The sequence below is a fragment of the Pseudophryne corroboree genome, chromosome 9, assembly GCF_028390025.1.
Source record: "Pseudophryne corroboree isolate aPseCor3 chromosome 9, aPseCor3.hap2, whole genome shotgun sequence".
Lineage (NCBI taxonomy): Eukaryota > Metazoa > Chordata > Amphibia > Anura > Myobatrachidae > Pseudophryne > Pseudophryne corroboree.
Window position 1 is genome coordinate 75,284,266 of NC_086452.1, and position 25,073 is coordinate 75,309,338.

General features: G+C 45.2%; 1 protein-coding gene across 2 annotated transcripts in view; it reads right to left on the reverse strand.

Moving 5' to 3' along the window:
- Positions 1-25,073, reverse strand: part of LOC134957550 (vitamin D3 hydroxylase-associated protein-like) — a 181,824-nt gene that overhangs the window by 69,166 nt on the left and 87,585 nt on the right. For both annotated transcript variants that reach the window (XM_063939531.1, XM_063939532.1), the window contains exons 2-4: positions 9,776-9,889; positions 7,202-7,345; positions 1,498-1,631 (exon numbers count right to left, since the gene is read on the reverse strand). In XM_063939531.1, coding sequence (XP_063795601.1) covers positions 1,498-1,631; positions 7,202-7,345; positions 9,776-9,889 — 392 coding nt within the window. The remainder of the gene's footprint in view (positions 1-1,497; positions 1,632-7,201; positions 7,346-9,775; positions 9,890-25,073) is intronic.

Here is a 25,073-nt window from a genome sequence, read left to right on the forward strand (position 1 = left end):
ATATGGCTCTGTATGTCACTCTTAGCCCCAGATATGGCTCTGTATGTTACTCTTGGCCCCAGATATTGCTCTGTATGTTAGCCTTAGCCCCAGATATGGCTCTGTATGTCACTCTTAGCCACATATATGGCTCTGTATGTTAGCCTTTGCTCCAAATATGGCTCTGTATGATACTCTTGACCCCAGATATGGCTCTGTATGTCACTCTTAGCCCCAGATATGGCTCTGTATGTCACTCTTAGCCCCAGATATGGCTCTGTATGTCACTCTTAGCCCCAGATATGGCTCTGTATGTTACTCTTGGCCCCAGATATTGCTCTGTATGTTAGCCTTAGCCCCAGATATGGCTCTGTATGTCACTCTTAGCCCCAGAAATAGCTTTGTATCTTACTATTGGCCCCAGATATTGCTCTGTATGTTAGTCTTAGCCCCAGATATGACTCTGTATGTCACTCTTGGCCCCAGATATGGGTCTGTATGTCACTCTTATGGTGCCCTTACACCTAAAGATTTATTTTCCAATCTGGGTGGTTGGAACGAAAATCTGGTAATGGATGGGAGCAAATGACAGTTGACCATTTCAAGGTGTATAGGCACCTTTAGCCACATATATGGCTCTATATGTTAGTTTTAGCCCCAGATATGGCTTTGTATGTCACTCTTAGCCCCAAACATGGCTCTGTATGTTGGTCTTAGCCCCAGATATGGCTCTGTATGTTAGTCTTAGTCCCGGATATGGATCTGTATGTTAGTGTTGGCTCAAAATATGGCTCTGTATGTTAGTCTTAGCCCCAGATATGGCTCTATATGTCAGTCTTACCCCCATATATGGCTCTGTATATTAGTCTAAGCCCCAGATATGGCTCTGTATGTTAGTCTTAGCCCCAGCCCCTATGTATGTCACTATTGGCCACAGAAATGGCTCTGTATGGTAGGCTTTGCCCCAGATATTACTCTGTAAATTAGTCTTGGCCCCAAACATGGCTCTGGATATTTGTCTTGGCCCCAGATATGGCTCTCTATATTCGTCTTAGCTCCATGTATGGCTCTGTATGTCACTCATAGCCCCAGATATGGCTGTCTATATTAGTCTTGGCATAAGATAAGTCTGTTAATAAACTTTCAAACCGGTTACTAGGTACGACACCTTTCAGCTCCTGTACTGTTAGGTGGTTACTGCTGAAGCTGGAAGGTACTGTGCAGACACAGGTAGTCAGCTCTAGTTCAGGGAACATACAGGAAGACCAGTTATACTGTAACATTACGGCAAGTAAGGCACTGATTCCTTTCCACACCATATACACTACACATTATCACATCTCACAGTTAGGGCTCTGCTTCATTGGCTACATGGTGTCGGGGTAAGTAACCCTAGTTTTACTTGCTATAAGTTTCCTTATAATTCCCCTAACTCATTTTTATTTATTCTATTCAACTTTTGCTATTAACGTGCAAATCCACAATATGGACAATGCAAATATAAAGTGGTATAGCTACTTCATCATGGATTGGGATATGTTGGTCTTCACAAAGGGAATGGCACCCTGTTTCTTCAACACTTGCGCAAGAACGCTGTCCTCAGCCTCATCCACTCCAAGATAATGGACAAGACCACAGTGTGAGTTATGTCCCTGTTGAGACAAATGGATGATCATATTTCTCTGCTGCCATCAAAACATCACAAATAATCTTGAGCACCAACCATCTGTGAAGAATCAATGAGTGGAAAAGTGTAGCTCCAACTAAATGACAAATCCTGGGGGAGGATGTGGATTGTGCAGATGTGGTAAATAAGGGATCTTATATGAAAATTAAGTATTTTATTTTAATGGTATATAGTATTGTTCCCCTTTATATATAGTTATATGATTAGAAGGACGTAGACTGACAATCAGCCAGATGATTATTAAACCCGGAGGCTTTCAAACAGGAACCTCATTACATATGGTTATGTTCCCCTTTAAATTGCTGCTTCTAGTTGAATGACAGCTTTTTGCTGTCCAATGGTTTGCTTCTTGTCATGGGAAGGTGGGACTACGTAACCTATTTAATTTTCCTGTGCAGGAGCATAGGCCTCCTTGATCTGGTTTATCCTTCCATCCCTCCCATGTACTTGTGGTCTCTGTTTGTATTTTTATGGCGACAGTAAATAACAAATGTTATTTGCTATTTATAAAGTTATAAAGTTTTTTTTGGGTGTGCTCTTCTCATAGTTTTCTATTTTGACAATACCGCGCCATGAGTGACAACAATGTCCAACAAGTACACTTGGAAGGAGAGTTAATCACCAGTTTTTCTTTTAACCATTACCAAAAATGTTCACATTTAAATGAATTTAAAAATAACAATTATCTGTCATAATTTAGTTATATCGTGTTGAAGGTTATGGTTGTTACATTAAACTCACAGGATTATCAACCATTAGGGAGTTTACTAAGGGCTCCGGGTTTTGTTCTATCTCTGTACCCAAGTTTGCACGAGACATTCAGTTATAGTAACTGTAGCCTCTAAATGGGTAACATCTGGAGGCCACTGGTGGAGAAGATTTTCTATATGGTCATGGGCCTTAGCTATAGTGGATGCAGGAAGATCCATTGCTATGGGGCCCCTGACCCAAGTTATATGTTTGTTTACCAAGTTCCCGGTATTAGCTGCTATGCAGGGATCCGTTAGTGCTCATATACTGTAGGTAGAGGTCTCTGCCTCTCAGTAATGCACCACACTGATATGATCCATCTCCTAACTTCCTGTTTCCCCTCCACAGGCACAGCTGTGCTAATCAGTCAGCCCGGCACTATCCAAGATTAGGTTTCTCCTTGATTACAGCTTTTGTGAAGCGAGTTGGGGGGGGGGGGTGAATTGAGTTCCTAGATTAGGACTGTCCCAGTAAGAGACAGTGTGCAGAAATTAAGAAGATCTCCACACAAAGTGGAATCGCCTTCATAACGAAGTATCCCCATCTGTTAGGAGCTGGCTGCCTCTCTCCACCTCCGCCTCACACACACACACACACACACACTCACACACACACACACACACACACACACACAAAGGCACACCGCCTCTGCCCTTACAATCACTGTAAACTGCAATTTTCTTAGCCCTAAAAGTCCTTCAGACGTGGGTCTGTTGTGTGAGATTCAAAAAGCTGCCAACAGAAATGGAGCACTTGAACCTTTGCCATCTCAAATAAGACAACAATGAGCAAGGCACTGCTATGGGTAATAACATTAACAAGGGCACTACTATGGGGTATAATATGAACTACAGCACTACTTTGGTACATAACATCAACTAGCGCACAACTATGGGGCATAACATCAACTAGCACACTACTATGGGACATAACATCTACTAGAGCACTACTATGGGACATAACATCTACTAGAGCACTACTATGGGACATAACATCTACTAGCGCACTACTATGGGACATACCATCTACTAGCGCACTACTATGGGACATATTATCTACTAGAGCACTACTTTGGGACATAACATCTACTAAAGCACTACTATGGGACATAACACCTACTAGAGCACTACTATGGGACATAACATCTACTAGAGCACTACTATGGAACATAACAGCTACTAGAGCACTACTATGGAGCATAACATCAACTAGTGCACTACTATGGGACATAGCATCAACTAGGGCACTATTATTTGGAATAACATCAACTTGGGCATTATGATGGGGCATAAAATTAAGTAGGGCACTACTACATGGATTAACATCAATTCGGGCACTACTACTATTATTATTAATAAAATGTATTTCTATGGCGCCACAAGGGATCCGCAGTGCCTAATCACAGAGAACAGAAACAAATAGGCAAAACAAGAAAACTGTGACAGTTACTGTTCAACACAATATAGGACAAGTACAGGGTATACTAACATAGCTGCATCAGCAGACTACACTGAAATAAGTATCAGGGTGGCAGAAACCGAGTGATTTGGTGCTGTTGAAGGGAGTATGGAGTAGAAGATAGTTTAAGTACTGGAAGAGAAGGAAAAGCACATGAGGGAAGAGGGCCCTGCTCGTCAAAGCTTACATTCTAAAGGGGAAGGGCAGACAGATAGGGGTGACACAGATGGGGTAGACAGTGAGCATGGGACAAAGGGCTTAGGTTGCGAGTTTGCTGGGTTTGGTGAAGAAGTAGGTCTTGAGAGCCTGTTTGAAGATTGTAGAGAGGTGGAGAGTCTGAGTGGGAGAGGTAGAGAATTCCAGAGAAAAGGAGCAGCATGTACAAAATCTTGGAGGTAGGAGTGGGAGGAGGTAATCAGTAGGCAGGAGAGACAGCGTGCATTAGCGGAGCGAAGAGTACGGGCAGGAGTGTAAAGGGAGATAAGGTCAGATATGTAAATGGGAGCAGACTGGGTGAGGTCTTGTAAGTGAGTATGAGAAGCTTGGATTTGACTCTGGGAAAGGGAAAGGGATCCAGTAAAGGGCTTGTAAGAGAGGGGAGATAGACGTAGTACATTTGGTGAGGAAGATGAGCCAGGCAGCAGAATTGGAGATAGATTGGTGTGGAGGAAGGCATTTGTCAGGGATGCCAGATAGGAAAAGATTACAGTATTGCAATATGGAGATGACCAATGAGTGGATGAGGGTCTTAGTGGCCTCCTGGGAGAGAAAGGGTCTGATCTTGGAAATATTTTTGAGATTAACATGGCAGGACTTGGATAGGTACTGAATGTGTGGTTTAAAGGAGAGGGAGGAGTCAAGGATTACTCCAAGACAGTGCACTTGGGGGATATAGGAGATAGTAATGCCATCAATAGATAATGAAACTGTGGGAGGCGAGGTTGTGTGGGAGGGTGGGAAGATGATCAGGTCAGTCTTAGACATGTTAAGTTTAAGAAAGTGCTGGGACATCCAAGAAGAGATAGCACAGAGACAGTTGGAAATATGAGTAAGGAAAGAGGTCTAGGGAGGAAAGACAGATTTGAGTATTATCAGCATAGAGATGATATTGTAAGTCAAAAGAGCGAATCAGCTCACCTAAACACGACTTATAGATAGAGAAAAGGAGAGGACCAAGAACAGAACCTTGGAGGACACCTACAGAGAGTAGAAGTGGGGTGGAGGTGAAGTCATAAGGTGAGACAAAGAAGAAATGGTCAGAGAGGTAAGAGGATAGCCAGGAGATGGCAGAATCATGTAGACTAAGGGAGCAAAGGATCTGCAGTAGGAGAAGGTGGTCCACAGTATTAAAAGCAGTAAGGAGATCAAGGAGAATAAGCAGAGAGTAGTTGCCCTTGGATTTAGCAGAAAGAAGGTCATTGCAGACTTTTATGAGAGCAGTTTCAGTGGAGTTGAGAGGATGGAAGCCAAAATGGAAAGGGTCACGCAGTGAGTGCGAGGAAAGAAAGGCAGTAAGGTGGTTGAAGACAATATGCTCAAGGAGTTTTGAGGCAAAATGGAAGAGAGAGATGGGTCGGTAGTTGGAGAAGGTGTGTGGATCAAGTGTAGGGTTTTTTTAAGAAAAGGTGAGACAAGTGCATGCTTGAAGGCAGAGGGGACAGTGCCAGATGAGAGGGAGAGATTGAGGAGGTGGGCAAGATGGAAACAGGCAGAAGGAGAGAGGTAGCGAAGGAGATGGGTCAAGTGGGGAAGTAGAGAAGGGAGGATGGATGAGGGCCAAGACATCCTCAACAGATACACGGGAGAAAGATGTTATAGTTGGTAAGAGGGATGGGGAGGGACGGTATGGGAAAGGAGGTGGCTGGTTGCTGATGATCTGGTGGGATGTGATGTCCTGATGTATGGATTTAATTTTGGATGTGAAGTAGGTAGCAAAGTCAAAAACAGAGAGTGAAGACAGGAGATGAAGTGGTGGTGGAAAGAGGAGGGAGTTGACAGTGGCAAAGAGATGCAGAGGGTTCGAAGACCGAGAGAAGATGAGGTTCTTCGAGTACAACTGTTTTAGCAAGAGAAAGGGCAACACCAAGGATGATAGCATAAGTTTGAAATGGAAGGAGTCTGGCTTAGAGCCTGATTTCCTCCACTGTCGCTCACCAGTACGTGAGCATTTTTGCAGATATCTGGTGCATTTGGTGTGCCATGGTTGAGGTGTTTATTTGCGAGAGTGAATAGTGGTTGGTGGAGCAGGTAAAGAGCAGAAGTAAGGGATGCATTGTATAGGGAAGTGGCTTGTTCAGGGCATGAGAGAGAGAGATAATAGGAGAGAGAAGTGAGTTGAATATGGAGGATAGGGATGTGGTGTCAATAGCCGCAATGTTACACTTAGTGATAGTAGGCTTAGGAGGTATAAATGGTGAAGCAGAGAGAGATAAGTTAATAGAAATCAGATGGTGGTCAGAGAGGAGAAATAGGAAGTTGGAGAAATCAGAAATATCAAAGCCGTGAGTGAAGACCAGATCCAGCTAGCTCCCATTCACATGGGAGGGTGAGGAAGTCCACTGGGAGAGACCAAGTAAACATGTGAGGTTAAGGAGTTTAGAGGCAGGAGATTTTGTGGGAATATCGATAAGGATGTTGAAATTGCCTAGGATAATGGAGGGAATGTCAGAAGAAAGGAAGTGAGTGAGCCAGGAAACAAAATTGTCCAGTAATTTAGAGGCAACGCCAGGGGGACGGTAAAAGACAGCTACTCAAAGATGAACAGGTTGTAAAAGGAATATAGAATGGCCCTGAAATGTATAGAATGTAAGGGATGGTTCTGGGGGTATGAGTTTGTAGTAGTAGCTAGAGGGTAAAAGGACCCCAACACCCCCACCGTGGCGGCATAACATAGGAATTACTATAGGGCATACCATCAATTATGGCACTACAATGGGGCATAACATGTACTAGGGGACTACTATGGGGCATAACATCAACTAGCGCACTACTATAGGGCATAATATCAACTAGGGCACTACTATGGACAATATAATTAACAAGGGCACTACAATGGGGCATAAGGGCATAACATCAACTAGAGCACTACTAATGGGTATAACATTAATTAGAGCACTACTATGGGGCATAACATCAACTAGGGCACTACTATGGAGCACAAATTAACAACTGCTGCAGGGAGAGGTGTCTTCTAGAAGATATGGGGCAGGGGGAGCAGGGGTTCCTTCAAAATGTTGCTATGGGGCCCATAATGGTATGGCTATGACTCTGTATATGGTATACTGTATACTATGTATCTACATATGAAAGGAAGTCCAGTGAGAGAACCTTATATCCGACATGGTCCTTCAGAGTCATGGGTACTCCATAGAGAAGACCTTTCTTCTGTTGCTTCTTCACCTCCTGCAGCTGCGTCTCACAATCTTCCAGGAAGTCCGTCACACAGTTCACTTCCTTTGTCACTTCCAAAGCCTTAATTAGAGACAGAGATGGGTCAAATGAAGACATTTACCAACACACGCAGGTATTGAGCTTTCAGCAATCCAGTGTAAGCAAATGTCTGATTGGCAGTTTTTGTACATTTGCACTTTAAAAGTCTGATTTCATACAGACCTCTTGCACCAAGGATAGGGCTAGTGCAGGTGTTTGCTGACACTGATGATGGCTACTTCACAATTGGATAGATAGTGGCACACCTGGTGCTGAATTCTGTGCACATTGAATGAACCCTATCGTGTCTCACATTAATCATGAGAATGAGAGGATACTGGGACGAGCTATTATATTTCTGTTTTTTAAAGATTTTAATTACAATGGTTGAAAAGTGCATGTAAATGTCACTTGCATAAGTGCACGTTCGTAGCTGACAAAACATCACTAAAATAGATACAGTAAATGACATAATAAATTGTATTTACACTGAGGTTTTCGGGGTTCCTATATGACTCCCAGTGGGAGTCAAATCTTTGGTTTACTACACTTTTAGTGAGTAAGTGACAAACCTCTGGATTTATTAAAGGCAAACACGCTGGAAAATTGCCATAAAACTGATTTTAAAACATACGCCCCCAACATTTGCTACCCCAATTTTGCTAATGTTCTGAATATAAATTTTAGAATATATGCGGTATTCAAATAAATATATCACGTCCAATCTTCTTTCTAATGTGATCTCCGTTATCACGAATATCGCGCCCATAGTCATCAGGTTTAGTTGCGTAAAGGATTGGGCACCTAAATTATTATACCATGCCCATCAGCAGACACAGAACGGTTGTGGAAGGGGGTGAAAAGAATTGAATACTGCCCACTGTCTCTTCTTACTGGTATTTTTCAAATACAGCTTGTAACATGGCAGTTAGGAGCTGACTGACTGGTATTTTATCTCTCTCCACTTTAACTCTCACCAAGACTCTGGGTCTAATTCAGATCAGATCGTAGATGTGCTAAATTTGGCCGCACAGCGGTGATGCTTTTGTACTTGAAGAGTAGCTCTCTACCTGTGCAGTTCCTGCACGCTGGCAGGGAGCTACTCGTCACTGTGAGGGTCGCAGCAGCTACGTATGATGTCATGCAGCCGCCACAGCCTGCCCCCCGCGCCCAGTGAACGCCTCTGCCTGTCAATCAGGTAGAGGCGATCACAAGGCTGAGATGGTCGTCGGCTGTCCGGCATGCACCGGCGTACTACGGCGCCGGCGCATGCGCAGTTCAGACCTGATCGGCTGCTGTATGTAAACGCACAGCACCGATCAGGTCTGAATTAGGCCCTTAGTAAATAGCCCCATTATTATGCTGGGATTTAAGAAATCATCAGCAAACCCGCTGGAAAAAAACGAACTGGCGCCTTTGACAGTAGAGGTGACCCACCTGTTTAGTCGGTGCCAAGATGGATGGCAGAAGAAGAACAAAGCTTTGTGTGCTGAGATCATATGCAGGTGCATTATGCTACAATGATACAAGACATTAATGCTGTGGTTCACAAACTGGGTGGCGTACTACCCTGGGGTGCTGCAGGGCACTTGCAGGGGTGCCATGGGTTGGTGGTACAGGACCAAATTAACCATTTAATTGAAATACCATTAGCAAACCCTAATCTGTACTGTTTGGATCCAGAATGTAACTAATCAGTAATTTATTATTACAGCCTCAAAATCACAGTCTGATAAATCTGGTGTTTTGGGCATGAAAATTGAACTATGGGGGTCATTCCGAGTTGTTCGCTCGCAAGCTGCTTTTAGCAGCATTGCACACGCTAAGCCGCCGCCTACTGGGAGTGAATCTTAGCATAGTAAAATTGCGAACGAAAGATTCTCAAAATTGCGATTACACACCTCATAGCAGTTTCTGAGTAGCTTCAAACTTACTCGGCATCTGCGATCAGTTCAGTGCTTGTCGTTCCTGGTTTGACGTCACAAACACACCCAGCGTTCGCCCAGACACTCCTCCGTTTCTCCAGCCACTCCCGCGTTTTTCCCAGAAACGGTAGCGTTTTTTCGCACACACCCATAAAACGGCCAGTTTCCGCCCAGAAACACCCACTTCCTGTCAATCACATTACGATCACCAGAACGAAGAAAAAACCGTGAGTAAAAATCCTAACTGCATAGCAAATTTACTTGGCGCAGTCGCACTGCGGACATTGCGCATGCGTATTCGCGACTAATCGCTCCGTTGCTGAAAAAAATAACGAGCGAACAACTCGGAATGACCCCCTATGTTCAGCGATTTGCAACTCACCGCCAAATTCACATGCCATTAAATTATTGTCAAAGTCAGACACAGCAGAGTGACCAATCAGAAGTTAGTATTAATCAGTGTAGTACAGGCGATAATGACAGCAGATCTCTAATTGGCTACTTCACATTTGAACAGTTGTGATATGCGTTTGAGCACTATTCTCACCTTTTCCATGTACACGTGTAGGGCAGCCTCTGGGCTCAGGGAACCTTTCTTCAGCTCATCCACAAGCTCTGCCAGGGACAGGGAGAGGATCCGGCTGGGATCAATGTTCCCATGCTGTAAGATATAATACATGGACTGTATGAGTTGCGACATGGAAAAACTAAATCCCCATCCTACCAGAGAACTTACTCCCCTTCCCCAGCTCAAATTGTCAATGCTATTGCTATGTATTACGGTTATTTTTAATTTAGTAAATTGTTGAATAAGTAGACATCTCAGGCAGTATAAACTTTAGAAGAATCGTGAAAAAAGGAGGTGTAGTTAAATCAAGTTATATAACTATATATGAAATGATGAAATTAATATATTTGCAGTACACTATACAGTAGATGACCTTGAAATAAAACAAATATATACTGTAATGGAGACAGCTGGCAGCAGATGGCATGTCTAAAAAGTCACTTAACTTTAAATACAAGTGTATTCTGAATGTACTGTAAATGTTTTTCTCCAAAACTGGGTGCCTACTGTACATCGAGGTAGGTGAATGTCAGTGTGTGTGTATATATATATATATATATATATAGTGATGAGCGGGTTCAGTTTCTCGGAAACCGAACCCCCCCGAACTTCACCCTTTTTACACGGGTCCGAGGCATACTCGGATTCTCCCGTATGGCTCGTTTAACCCGAGCGCGCCCGAACGTCATTATCCCGCTGTCGGATTCTCGCGAGATTCGGATTCTATATAAGCAGCCGCGCGTCGCCACCATTTTCACTCGTGCATTGGAAATGTTAGGGAGAGGACGTGGCTGGCGTCCTCTCCGTTTATTCATTGTTGATGCAAATATTTGTGCTTGCTTAGTTAATTGTGGGGACTAGGGAGCAGCTGTATATTAATATAGGAGGAGTACAGTGCAGAGTTTTGCTGATCAGTGACCACCAGTTTTATCCGTTCTCTGCCTGAAAAAAACGCTCCTTATCTGTGCTCAGTGTGCTGCATATATCTGTGCTCACACTGCTTAATTGTGGGGACTGGGGAGCAGCTGTATTATATAGTAGAGATGAGCGCCGGAAATTTTTCGGGTTTTGTGTTTTGGTTTTGGGTTCGGTTCCGCGGCCGTGTTTTGGGTTCGACCGCGTTTTGGCAAAACCTCACCAAATTTTTTTTGTCGGATTCAGGTGTGTTTTGGATTCGGGTGTTTTTTTCAAAAAACACTAAAAAACAGCTTAAATCATAGAGTTTGGGGGTCATTTTGATCCCAAAGTATTATTAACCTCAAAAACCATAATTTACACTCATTTTCAGTCTATTCTGAATACCTCACACCTCACAATATTATTTTTAGTCCTAAAATTTGCACCTAGGTCGCTGGATGACTAAGCTAAGCGACCCTAGTGGCCGACACAAACACCGGGCCCATCTAGGAGTGTCACTGCAGTGTCACGCAGGATGTCCCTTCCAAAAAACCCTCCCCAAACAGCACATGACGCAAAGAAAAAAAGAGGCGCAATGAGGTAGCTGTGTGAGTAAGATAAGCGACCCTAGTGGCCGACACAAACACCGGGCCCATCTAGGAGTGTCACTGCAGTGTCACGCAGGATGTCCCTTCCAAAAAACCCTCCCCAAACAGCACATGACGCAAAGAAAAAAAGAGGTGCAATGAGGTAGCTGTGTGAGTAAGATAAGCGACCCTAGTGGCCGACACAAACACCGGGCCCATCTAGGAGTGTCACTGCAGTGTCACGCAGGATGTCCCTTCCAAAAAACCCTCCCCAAACAGCACATGACGCAAAGAAAAAAAGAGGCGCAATGAGGTAGCTGTGTGAGTAAGATAAGCGACCCTAGTGGCCGACACAAACACCGGGCCCATCTAGGAGTGGCACTGCAGTGTCACGCAGGATGTCCCTTCCAAAAAACCCTCCCCAAACAGCACATGACGCAAAGAAAAATTAAAGAAAAAAGAGGTGCAAGATGGAATTGTCCTTGGGCCCTCCCACCCACCCTTATGTTGTATAAACAGGACATGCACACTTTAACCAACCCATCATTTCAGTGACAGGGTCTGCCACACGACTGTGACTGAAATGACGGGTTGGTTTGGACCCCCACCAAAAAAGAAGCAATTAATCTCTCCTTGCACAAACTGGCTCTACAGAGGCAAGATGTCCACCTCATCATCATCCTCCGATATATCACCGTGTACATCCCCCTCCTCACAGATTATCAATTCGTCCCCACTGGAATCCACCATCTCAGCTCCCTGTGTACTTTGTGGAGGCAATTGCTGCTGGTCAATGTCTCCACGGAGGAATTGATTATAATTCATTTTAATGAACATCATCTTCTCCACATTTTCTGGATGTAACCTCGTACGCCGATTGCTGACAAGGTGAGCGGCGGCACTAAACACTCTTTCGGAGTACACACTTGTGGGAGGGCAACTTAGGTAGAATAAAGCCAGTTTGTGCAAGGGCCTCCAAATTGCCTCTTTTTCCTGCCAGTATAAGTACGGACTGTGTGACGTGCCTACTTGGATGCGGTCACTCATATAATCCTCCACCATTCTTTCAATGTTGAGAGAATCATATGCAGTGACAGTAGACGACATGTCCGTAATCGTTGTCAGGTCCTTCAGTCCGGACCTGATGTCAGCATCAGCAGTCGCTCCAGACTGCCCTGCATCACCGCCAGCGGGTGGGCTCGGAATTCTGAGCCTTTTCCTCGCACCCCCAGTTGCGGGAGAATGTGAAGGAGGAGATGTTGACAGGTCGCGTTCCGCTTGACTTGACAATTTTCTCACCAGCAGGTCTTTCAACCCCAGCAGACTTGTATCTGCCGGAAAGAGAGATCCAAGGTAGGCTTTAAATCTAGGATCGAGCACGGTGGCCAAAATGTAGTGCTCTGATTTCAACAGATTGACCACCCGTGAATCCTTGTTAAGCGAATTAAGGGCTCCATCCACAAGTCCCACATGCCTAGCGGAATCGCTCCGTGTTAGCTCCTCCTTCAATGTCTCCAGCTTCTTCTGCAAAAGCCTGATGAGGGGAATGACCTGACTCAGGCTGGCAGTGTCTGAACTGACTTCACGTGTGGCAAGTTCAAAGGGCATCAGAACCTTGCACAACGTTGAAATCATTCTCCACTGCGCTTGAGACAGGTGCATTCCACCTCCTATATCGTGCTCAATTGTATAGGCTTGAATGGCCTTTTGCTGCTCCTCCAACCTCTGAAGCATATAGAGGGTTGAATTCCACCTCGTTACCACTTCTTGCTTCAGATGATGGCAGGGCAGGTTCAGTAGTTTTTGGTGGTGCTCCAGTCTTCTGTACGTGGTGCCTGTACGCCGAAAGTGTCCCGCAATTCTTCTGGCCACCGACAGCATCTCTTGCACGCCCCTGTCGTTTTTTAAATAATTCTGCACCACCAAATTCAAGGTATGTGCAAAACATGGGACGTGCTGGAATTTGCCCATATTTAATGCACACACAATATTGCTGGCGTTGTCCGATGCCACAAATCCACAGGAGAGTCCAATTGGGGTAAGCCATTCCGCGATGATCTTCCTCAGTTGCCGTAAGAGGTTTTCAGCTGTGTGCGTATTCTGGAAACCGGTGATACAAAGCGTAGCCTGCCTAGGAAAGAGTTGGCGTTTGCGAGATGCTGCTACTGGTGCCGCCGCTGCTGTTCTTGCGGCGGGAGTCCATACATCTACCCAGTGGGCTGTCACAGTCATATAGTCCTGACCCTGCCCTGCTCCACTTGTCCACATGTCCGTGGTTAAGTGGACATTGGGTACAGCTGCATTTTTTAGGACACTGGTGACTCTTTTTCTGAGCTCTGTGTACATTTTCGGTATCGCCTGCCTAGAGAAATGGAACCTAGATGGTATTTGGTACCGAGGACACAGTACCTCCAACAAGTCTCTAGTTGGCTCTGCAGTAATGATGGATACCGGAACCACGTTTCTCACCACCCAGGATGCCAAGGCCTCAGTTATCCGCTTTGCAGTAGGATGACTGCTGTGATATTTCCTCTTCCTCGCAAAGGACTGTTGGACAGTCAATTGCTTGGTGGAAGTAGTAAAAGTGGTCTTACGACTTCCCCTCTGGGATGACCATCGACTCCCAGCAGCAACAACAGCAGCGCCAGCAGCAGTAGGCGTTACACTCAAGGATGCATCGGAGGAATCCCAGGCAGGAGAGGAATCGTCAGAATTGCCAGTGACATGGCCTGCAGGACTATTGGCATTCCTGGGGAAGGAGGAAATTGACACTGAGGGAGTTGGTGGGGTGGTTTGCGTGAGCTTGGTTACAAGAGGAAGGGATTTACTGGTCAGTGGACTGCTTCCGCTGTCACCCAAAGTTTTTGAACTTGTCACTGACTTATTATGAATGCGCTGCAGATGACGTATAAGGGAGGATGTTCCGAGGTGGTTAACGTCCTTACCCCTACTTATTACAGCTTGACAAAGGCAACACACGGCTTGACACCTGTTGTCCGCATTTCTGTTGAAATACTTCCACACCGAAGAGCTGATTTTTTTGGTATTTTCACCAGGCATGTCAGTGGCCATATTCCTCCCACGGACAACAGGTGTCTCCCCGGGTGCCTGACTTAAACAAACCACCTCACCATCAGAATCCTCCTGGTCAATTTCCTCCCCAGCGCCAGCAACACCCATATCCTCCTCATCCTGGTGTACTTCAACACTGACATCTTCAATCTGACTATCAGGAACTGGACTGCGGGTGCTCCTTCCAGCACTTGCAGGGGGCGTGCAAATGGTGGAAGGCGCATGCTCTTCACGTCCAGTGTTGGGAAGGTCAGGCATCGCAACCGACACAATTGGACTCTCCTTGTGGATTTGGGATTTCGAAGAACGCACAGTTCTTTGCGGTGCTTTTGCCAGCTTGAGTCTTTTCAGTTTTCTAGCGAGAGGCTGAGTGCTTCCATCCTCATGTGAAGCTGAACCACTAGCCATGAACATAGGCCAGGGCCTCAGCCGTTCCTTGCCACTCCGTGTGGTAAATGGCATATTGGCAAGTTTACGCTTCTCCGACGACAATTTTATTTTAGGTTTTGGAGTCCTTTTTTTACTGATATTTGGTGTTTTGGATTTGACATGCTCTGTACTATGACATTGGGCATCGGCCTTGGCAGACGACGTTGCTGGCATTTCATCGTCTCGGCAATGACTAGTGGCAGCAGCTTCAGCACGAGGTGGAAGTGGATCTTGATCTTTCCCTAATTTTGGAACCTCAACATTTTTGTTCTCCATATTTTAATAGGCACAACTAAAAGGCACCTCAGGTAAACAATGGAGATGGATGGATACTAGTATACTTATGGATGGACTGCCGAGTGCCGACACAGAGGTAGCTACAGCCGTGGACTAACGTACTGTGTCTGCTGCTAATATAGACTGGATGATTGATAATGAGATGAAATCAATATATATATGTATGTATATATAATATCACTAGTACTGCAGCCGGACAGGTAGATAATATATTTATTAGGTAATGATGACTGATGACGGACCTGCTGGACACTGTCAGCTCAGCAGCACCGCAGACTGCTACAGTAAGCTACTATACTATAGTAGTATGTACAAAGAAGAAAGAAAAAAAAAAAACCACGGGTAGGTGGTATACAATTATGGATGGACTGCCGAGTGCCCACTGCCGACACAGAGGTAGCTACAGCCGTGGACTAACGTACTGTGTCTGCTGCTAATATAGACTGGATGATTGATAATGAGATGAAATCAATATATATATGTATGTATATATAATATCACTAGTACTGCAGCCGGACAGGTAGATAATATATTTATTAGGTAATGATGACTGATGACGGACCTGCTGGACACTGTCAGCTCAGCAGCACCGCAGACTGCTACAGTAAGCTACTATACTCTATAGTAGTATGTACAAAGAAGAAAGAAAAAAAAAAAACCACGGGTAGGTGGTATACAATTATGGATGGACTGCTGAGTGCCGACACAGAGGTAGCTACAGCCGTGGACTAACGTACTGTGTCTGCTGCTAATATAGACTGGATGATTGATAATGAGATGAAATCAATATATATATGTATGTATATATAATATCACTAGTACTGCAGCCGGACAGGTAGATAATATATTTATTAGGTAATGATGACTGATGACGGACCTGCTGGACACTGTCAGCTCAGCAGCACCGCAGACTGCTACAGTAAGCTACTATACTATAGTAGTATGTACAAAGAAGAAAGGAAAAAAAAAACCACGGGTAGGTGGTATACAATTATGGATGGACTGCTGAGTGCCGACACAGAGGTAGCTACAGCCGTGGACTAACGTACTGTGTCTGCTGCTAATATAGACTGGATGATTGATAATGAGATGAAATCAATATATATATGTATGTATATATAATATCACTAGTACTGCAGCCGGACAGGTAGATAATATATTTATTAGGTAATGATGACTGATGACGGACCTGCTGGACACTGTCAGCTCAGCAGCACCGCAGACTGCTACAGTAAGCTACTATACTCTATAGTAGTATGTACAAAGAAGAAAGAAAAAAAAAAAAACCACGGGTAGGTGGTATACAATTATGGATGGACTGCCGAGTGCCGACACAGAGGTAGCTACAGCCGTGGACTAACGTACTGTGTCTGCTGCTAATATAGACTGGATGATTGATAATGAGATGAAATCAATATATATATGTATGTATATATAATATCACTAGTACTGCAGCCGGACAGGTAGATAATATATTTATTAGGTAATGATGACTGATGACGGACCTGCTGGACACTGTCAGCTCAGCAGCACCGCAGACTGCTACAGTAAGCTACTATACTATAGTAGTATGTACAAAGAAGAAAGAGAAAAAAAACCACGGGTAGGTGGTATACAATTATGGATGGACTGCCGAGTGCCGACACAGAGGTAGCTACAGCCGTGGACTAATGTACTGTGTCTGCTGCTAATATAGACTGGATGATTGATAATGAGATGAAATCAATATATATATGTATGTATATATAATATCACTAGTACTGCAGCCGGACAGGTAGATAATATATTTATTAGGTAATGATGACTGATGACGGACCTGCTGGACACTGTCAGCTCAGCAGCACCGCAGACTGCTACAGTAAGCTACTATACTCTATAGTAGTATGTACAAAGAAGAAAGAAAAAAAAAACCACGGGTAGGTGGTATACAATTATGGATGGACTGCCGAGTGCCGACACAGAGGTAGCTACAGCCGTGGACTAACGTACTGTGTCTGCTGCTAATATAGAGTCTAGACTGGATGATAAATTATTGATAATGAGATGAAATCAATATAATATCACTAGTACTGCAGCCGGACAGGTACTATATATATTTATTATGTAATGACTGATGACGGACCTGCTGGACACTGTCAGGTCAGCACAGCACCGCAGACTGCTACAGTAAGCTACTATAGTAGTATGTATAAAGAAGAATGAAAAAAAAAAAAACACGGGTAGGTGGTATACAATATTATATATATATATATATATATATATATATATATATTAAACTGGTGGTGATTGATTATTAACTGGTGGTCACTTCAGGACAGGTCACGTTGCAACTTGCAACTAGTACTCCGAGGCCTAAGCAGACAATCACAAAATATATTATTATACTGGTGGTCAGTGTGGTCACAACAATGGCAGTGTGGCACTGACTCTGGCAGCAAAAGTGTGCACTGTACGTTATATGTACTCCTGAGTCCTGCTCTCAGACTCTAACTGCTCCCCACTGTCAGTGTCTCCCCCACAAGTCAGATAATACACTTACAGTCACACTATCTAATCTATAAATATCACTTCAGCAAGTAGTATAGTAGTATACAGTAGTACTCCTCCTAATAATGCTCCCCGAAAATACTGTGTCTCTCTCTTCTCTAAACGGAGAGGACGCCAGCCACGTCCTCTCCCTATGACTCTCAATGCACGTGTGAAAATGGCGGCGACGCGCGGCTCCTTATATAGAATCCGAGTCTCGCGATAGAATCCGAGCCTCGCGAGAATCCGACAGCGTGATGATGACGTTCGGGCGCGCTCGGGTTAGCCGAGCAAGGCGGGAAGATCCGAGCCTGCTCGGACCCGTGTAAAAAACCTGAAGTTCGGGCGGGTTCGGATTCAGAGGAACCGAACCCGCTCATCTCTATTATATAGCAGGAGTACAGTGCAGAGTTTTGCTGACAGTGACCACCAGTATAGGTTTTCTGCCTGAAAAACACTCCATATCTGTGCTCAGTGTGCTGCTTTATTGTGGGGACTGGGGACCACCAGTATAATATTATATAGGAGGAGTACAGTGCAGAGTTTTGCTGACCAGTGACCACCAGTATACGTTGTCTGCCTGAAAAACACTCCATATCTGTGCTGCATTGTAGACAGTATATAGTAGGAGTACAGTGCATAATTTTGCTGACCACCAGTATATAATATATAGGAGTACGGTACAGTAGGCCACTGCTGTACCTACCTCTGTGTCATCAAGTATACTATCCATCCATACCTGTGCTGCATTTCAGTTTTGCACAGTTTGCTGACCACCAGTATATAATATATAGCAGTACGGTACAGTAGGCCACAGCTGTTCCTACCTCTGTGTCGTCAAGTATACTATCCATCCATACCTGTGGTGCATTTCAGTTTTGCACAGTTTGCTGACCACCAGTATATAATATATAGCATTACGGTACAGTAGGCTACTGCTGTACCTACCTCTGTGTCGTCAAGTATACTATCCATCCATACCTGTGGTGCATTTCAGTTTTGCACAGTTTGCTGACCACCAGTATATAATATATAGCATTACGGTACAGTAAGCCACTGCTGTACCTACCTCTGTGTCGTCAAGTATTCTATCCATCCATACCTGTGGTGCATATCAGTTTTGCACAGTTTGCTGACCACCAGTATATAATATATAGCAGTACGGTACAGTAGGCCACTGCTGTACCTACCTCTGTGTCGTCAAGTATACTATCCATCCATACTTGTGGTGCATTTCAGTTTTGCACAGTTTGCTGACCACCAGTATATAATATATAGCAGTACGGTACAGTAGGCCACTGCTGTACCTACCTCTGTGTTGTCAAGTATACTATCCATCCATACCTGTGGTGGATTTCAGTTTTGCACAGTTTGCTGACCACCAGTATATAATATATAGCATTACGGTACAGTAGGCCACTGCTGTACCTACCTCTGTGTCGTCAAGTATACTATCCATCCATACCTGTGGTGCATTTCAATTTTGCACAGTTTGCTGACCACCAGTATATAATATATAGCAGTATGGTACAGTAGGCCACTGCTGTACCTACCTCTGTGTCGTCAAGTATACTAGCCATCCATACCTGTGGTGCATTTCAGTTTTGCACAGTTTGCTGACCACCAGTATATAATATATAGCAGTACGGTACAGTAGGCCACTGCTGTACCTACCTCTGTGTCGTCAAGTATACTATCCATCCATACCTGTGGTGCATTTCAGTTTTGCACAGTTTGCTGACCACCAGTATATAATATATAGCATTACGGTACAGTAGGCCACTGCTGTACCTACCTCTGTGTCGTCAAGTATACTATCCATCCATACCTGTGGTGCATTTCAGTTTTGCACAGTTTGCTGACCACCAGTATATAATATATAGCATTACGGTACAGTAGGCCACTGCTGTACCTACCTCTGTGTCGTCAAGTATACTATCCATCCATACCTGTGGTGCATTTCAGTTTTGCACAGTTTGCTGACCACCAGTATATAATATATAGCAGTACGGTACAGTAGGCCACTACTGTACCTACCTCTGTGTCGTCAAGTATACTATCCATCCATACCTGTGGTGCATTTCAGTTTTGCACAGTTTGCTGACCACCAGTATATAATATATAGCAGTACGGTACAGTAGGCCACTGCTGTACCTACCTCTGTGTCGTCAAGTATACTATCCATCCATACCTGTGGTGCATTTCAGTTTTGCACAGTTTGCTGACCACCAGTATATAATATATAGCATTACGGTACAGTAGGCCACTGCTGTACCTACCTCTGTGTCGTCAAGTATACTATCCATCCATACCTGTGGTGCATTTCAGTTGTGCGCAGTATATATAGTAGTAGGCCATTGCTATTGATACTGGCATATAATTCCACACATTAAAAAATGGAGAACAAAAATGTGGAGGTTAAAATAGGGAAAGATCAAGATCCACTTCCACCTCGTGCTGAAGCTGCTGCCACTAGTCATGGCCGAGACGATGAAATGCAATCAACGTCGTCTGCCAAGGCCGATGCCCAATGTCACAGTAGAGAGCATGTAAAATCCAAAAAACAAAAGTTCAGTAAAATGACCCAAAAATCAAAATTGAAAGCGTCTGATGAGAAGCGTTAATTTGCCAATATGCCATTTACGACACGGAGTGGCAAGGAACGGCTGAGGCCCTGGCCTATGTTCATGGCTAGTGGTTCAGATTCACATGAGGATGGAAGCACTCATCATCTCGCTAGAAAAATGAAAAGACAAGCTGGCAAAAGCACAGCAAAGAACTGTGCGTTCTTCTAAATCACAAATCCCCAAGGAGAGTCCAATTGTGTCGGTTGCGATGCCTGGCCTTCCCAACACTGGACGGGAAAAGCTTGCGCCTTCCACCATTTGCACGCCCCCTGCAAGTGCTGGAAGGAGCACCCGCAGTCCAGTTCCTGATAGTCAAATTGAAGATGTCACTGTTGAAGTACACCAGGATGAGGATATGGGTATTGGTGCTGGGGAGGAAATTGACAAGGAGGATTCTGATGGTGAGGTGGTTTGTTTAAGTCAGGCACCCGGGGAGACACCTGTTGTCCGTGGGACGAATATGGCCATTGACATGCCTGGTCAAAATACAAAAAAAAAATCAGCTCTTCGGTGTGGAATTATTTCAACACAAATGCGGACAACAGGTGTCAAGCCGTGTGTTGCCTTTGTCAAGCTGTAATAAGTAGGGGTAAGGACGTTAACCACCTAGGAACATCCTCCCTTATACGTCACCTGGACCGCATTCATCAGAAGTCAGTGACAAGTTCAAAAACTTTGGGTGACAGCGGAAGGAGTCCATTGACAACTAAATCCCTTCCTCTTGTAACCAAGCTCCTGCAAACCACACCACCAACTCCCTCAGTGTCAATTTCCTCCTTACACAGGAAAGCAAATAGTCCTGCAGGCCATGTCACTGGCAAGTCTGACGAGTCCTCTCCTGCCTGGGATTCCTCCAATGCATCCTTGAGTGTAACGCCTACTGCTGCTGGCGCTGCTGTTGTTGCTGCTGGGAGTCGATCGTCATCCCAGAGGGGAAGTCGGAAGACCACTTGTACTACTTCCAGTAAGCAATTGACTGTCCAACAGTCCTTTGCGAGGAAGATGAAATATCACAGCAGTCATCCTGCTGCAAAGCGGATAACTCAGGCCTTGGCAGCCTGGGCGGTGAAAAACGTGGTTCCGGTATCCACCGTTAATTCAGAGGCAACTAGAGACTTGATTGAGGTACTGTGTCCCCGGTACCAAAAACCATCTAGGTTCCATTTCTCTAGGCAGGCGATACCGAAAATGTACACAGACCTCAGAAAAAGACTCACCAGTGTCCTAAAAAATGCAGTTGTACCCAATGTCCACTTAACCACTGTTATGCACACCAGTGCCTGCAGGAAAGTACTGGTGTCAGAACTGTTATGCACTCCAGTGTCTGCAGGAATGTACTGGTGTTTGAACTGTTATGCAAAACAAATGGACTCACAGACAAACTGGGGAATATGACATAACGTACACAGAAGGTATTAGGGTAACAAAATTCACACAAAGTGAACAGAGAAGCCCAGAGGCTAAGGAACTGGGTATCTCCCTTGTATTAGAACTGCACAGATGGAAAAAGCAAGATGTTGTGTTTTAATACGTAGAGAACCCGAAATGCTGTTGCTAAGGGCAACAGCAAAACCCTAAAGGGTTACCAACGGGTGTGGCAGTAAACTCCTTGGTCAGAGATGGAATGATAGACACAAGGAGAGTCTCCACAATCCTATTTCTCACTTGCAGTGCACAGGTTTTAGCTTACTGCCACTAAACTGACCCCTGACACCTAGCACAGTGAGACAGGATTAGACAGGCAAGTCTTAGAATACAGCCGCAAACTTGCTAAGTTCACAGAGTAGTAACAGAACCCCAGCAAGCTAAACGACTGACTCCAGTCTTACTGCTAGGTCTGGATTGGCAGAGTGTAATACCAAATCCCCAGGCCTATTTGCAGTAAGCAACAAACAAATACAAGGCTACACAGTACTGGCTAACTTTCATGAACTGACTAACCAACAAAGATTCAGCAGCATCTGCTTACCCTGAAAAGAGGCCTTATAAAGCAGGTGCTGTCCACGCCCCACTCAGACCTCACAGACTGTGAGCACAAAAACCAGCACCGGATCCCCTGCCGTGCACAGAGCCTATAACCACTGCACAGCAAAAGACCCGAACCGGAGTATCAGCTGCGCTCAGGTTACTCCACTAGCACTTGTCTCCCGGTTGCCATGACGACGTGGCAGCACAGGGCAGGAGACCCTAACAGTACCCCCCCTCTGACGAGGGGTCAAAGAACCCCTACCACCGGGTTTATCGGGGAACTGCGAGAAGAAAGAGCGTATCAGTCTGGGGGCATGAAGATCACAACTGCGCACCCACGACCGCTCCTCCGGGCCATACCCCTTCCAGTGCACCAAAAATGACAGCCGACCCCGAACCACCTTGGAGTCAAGAATCCTTTCAACAACAAACTCCCTCTGGCCACGTATCAGAAGAGGGGAAGGTCTTCCACTGGAAGAAGGATTACTAATCGCCCGTTTTAAAAGGGAACAATGAAATGTTTTATTGATACCCAAATAACGGGGCAGATCTAACTGAAATGCCACCGGATTGATAATCCTGGTGATCTTATAAGGGCCGATGAACCGGGGCCCTAACTTATGAGATGGCTGTCTCAACTTCAAATTCTTGGTAGACAACCAGACGAAGTCTCCTAATTTGAAGCTGCAGGGTCTTTTCCGCTTATCAAAAACCCTTTTGGTCACTAATGACACAGACACAAGGGCTTTCTTCACTTTCCGCCAAATACCTCTAAGGACCGAAACCACAGAGGAACCACCAGGCGTGGAGTCCAGGGGGTCAAAAGAATTGGCCTTAGGATGATGCCCATACACACAAAGGAAGGGAGAGATCCCTGTAGCAGAGTGAGCCGCGTTGTTATAGGCAAACTCCGCCATGGACAGATGAGCAACCCAGTCAGTCTGACACTTGGAGACATAACACCTGAGGAACTGCTCCAAGGACTGGTTCACCCTTTCAGTCTGCCCATTAGACTGCGGATGGTAGCCTGACGACAAGCTGACAGAAATCTGGAGATCGGAACAAAATGCCCTCCAGAATTTGGCCACAAACTGGGATCCGCGGTCAGAGACCACATCAAGTGGCAACCCGTGGAGACGCACAACATGCAGCATAAATAATTCAGACAGGCGTCTGGCTGATGGCAGCCCAACCAGTGGAACGAAGTGCGCCATCTTCGAAAACCTGTCAACGACAACCCAAATGGCTGTCATCCCCGAGGATTTGGGCAAGTCCACCACAAAATCCATTGAAATGTGGGTCCATGGCTTAGATGGGATAGAGAGTGGATGTAATGGGCCAACAGGAACCCCTCTAGGAGTCTTATTTCGGGCACAGATGTCACATGCCCGAACCCACTGATCCACATCCTTAGCCACCGAGGGCCACCACACCGCCCTAGATAGCAACTCCCGAGTTCTGGCAATACCCGGGTGACCTGCCGACTTCTTGGCATGGAATTCCAGGAACACTCGCTGTCTTAACCTAGGAGGCACAAACAAAAGACCTACCGGAAGGTCTGGAGGAGCCTGCTCCTGTGCTCTAAGGACTAATGATAAGAGGTCCTGGGTAATGCCCACTTTAATACATGATGGGGAAACAATGGGCAACGGCTCCTCGGTGGTCTCCTGGATTGGAGCAAAACTCTGCGAGAGCGCATCAGCCTTGATGTTTTTTGACCCAGGGCGATATGTTATCAAAAAATTAAATCGAGCAAAAAACAAAGCCCATCGTGCCTGCCTGGCATTGAGACGCTTCGCTGACTCTAAATATGCCAGATTCTTATGGTCAGTGAGAATTGAGACCACAAACTTAGCCCCCTCAAGCCAGTGTCTCCACTCCTCGAGTGCATCCTTAATAGCCAACAATTCCCGGTTACCCACGTCATAATTCATCTCGGCAGGCGAAAATTTACGAGAAAAGTAAGCACAGGGATGAAGGCGATTATCAGACACTCCAATCTGAGAAAGCACTGCCCCAATACCCATCTCAGAGGCATCCACCTCCACCACAAAAGGACGCTCTGGATCTGGGTGTCGCAGCACCTTGGCCGAAACAAATGCCCTTTTGAGACGGGCAAAAGCCGCTTTAGCATCACAAGACCAGTGAGCAACATCCGCCCCTTTCTTAGTGAGTGCCACCAAGGGCGCCACTATAGACGAAAATCCAGCGATAAATCGTCTATAAAAATTCGCAAAGCCCAGGAAACGCTGAAGCGCCTTCAAACTAGTGGGCTGCACCCAATCCAGGACTGCCTGTACTTTGGAACCCTCCATTTGGAAACCTTCTGGGGAGATAATATATCCTAGAAATGCGATTTGCTGAACTTCAAATTCGCACTTCTCCAGCTTCGCCCCAAGCCGGTGGTCTCTGAGTTTCTGGAGGACTAAGCGTACATGCTTCCGATGTTCCTCCAGGGAATGGGAGAAGATTAGGATGTCATCTAAGTATACAACTAAGAATCTATCCAAATATTCCCTGAGCACATCATTCATGAAATCCTGGAAGACTGCCGGGGCATTACAGAGCCCAAAAGGCATCACCAAATATTCATAATGCCCTGAGTGGGTATTAAAGGCAGTCTTCCATTCATCCCCCTCTCTTATTCGGATTAGATTGTACGCACCGCGTAGGTCAATCTTAGAAAAAATGGTGGCAGTACGAAGCTGGTCAAACAAGACCGAAATGAGAGGCAGTGGGTATGAGTTTTTAATCGTGATACGGTTCAATTCCCTGAAGTCGATGCAGGGTCGCAACGAACCGTCCTTTTTACCCACGAAGAAGAACCCCGACCCAACTGGAGACTGTGAAGGTCTGATAAATCCCTTAGCCAAG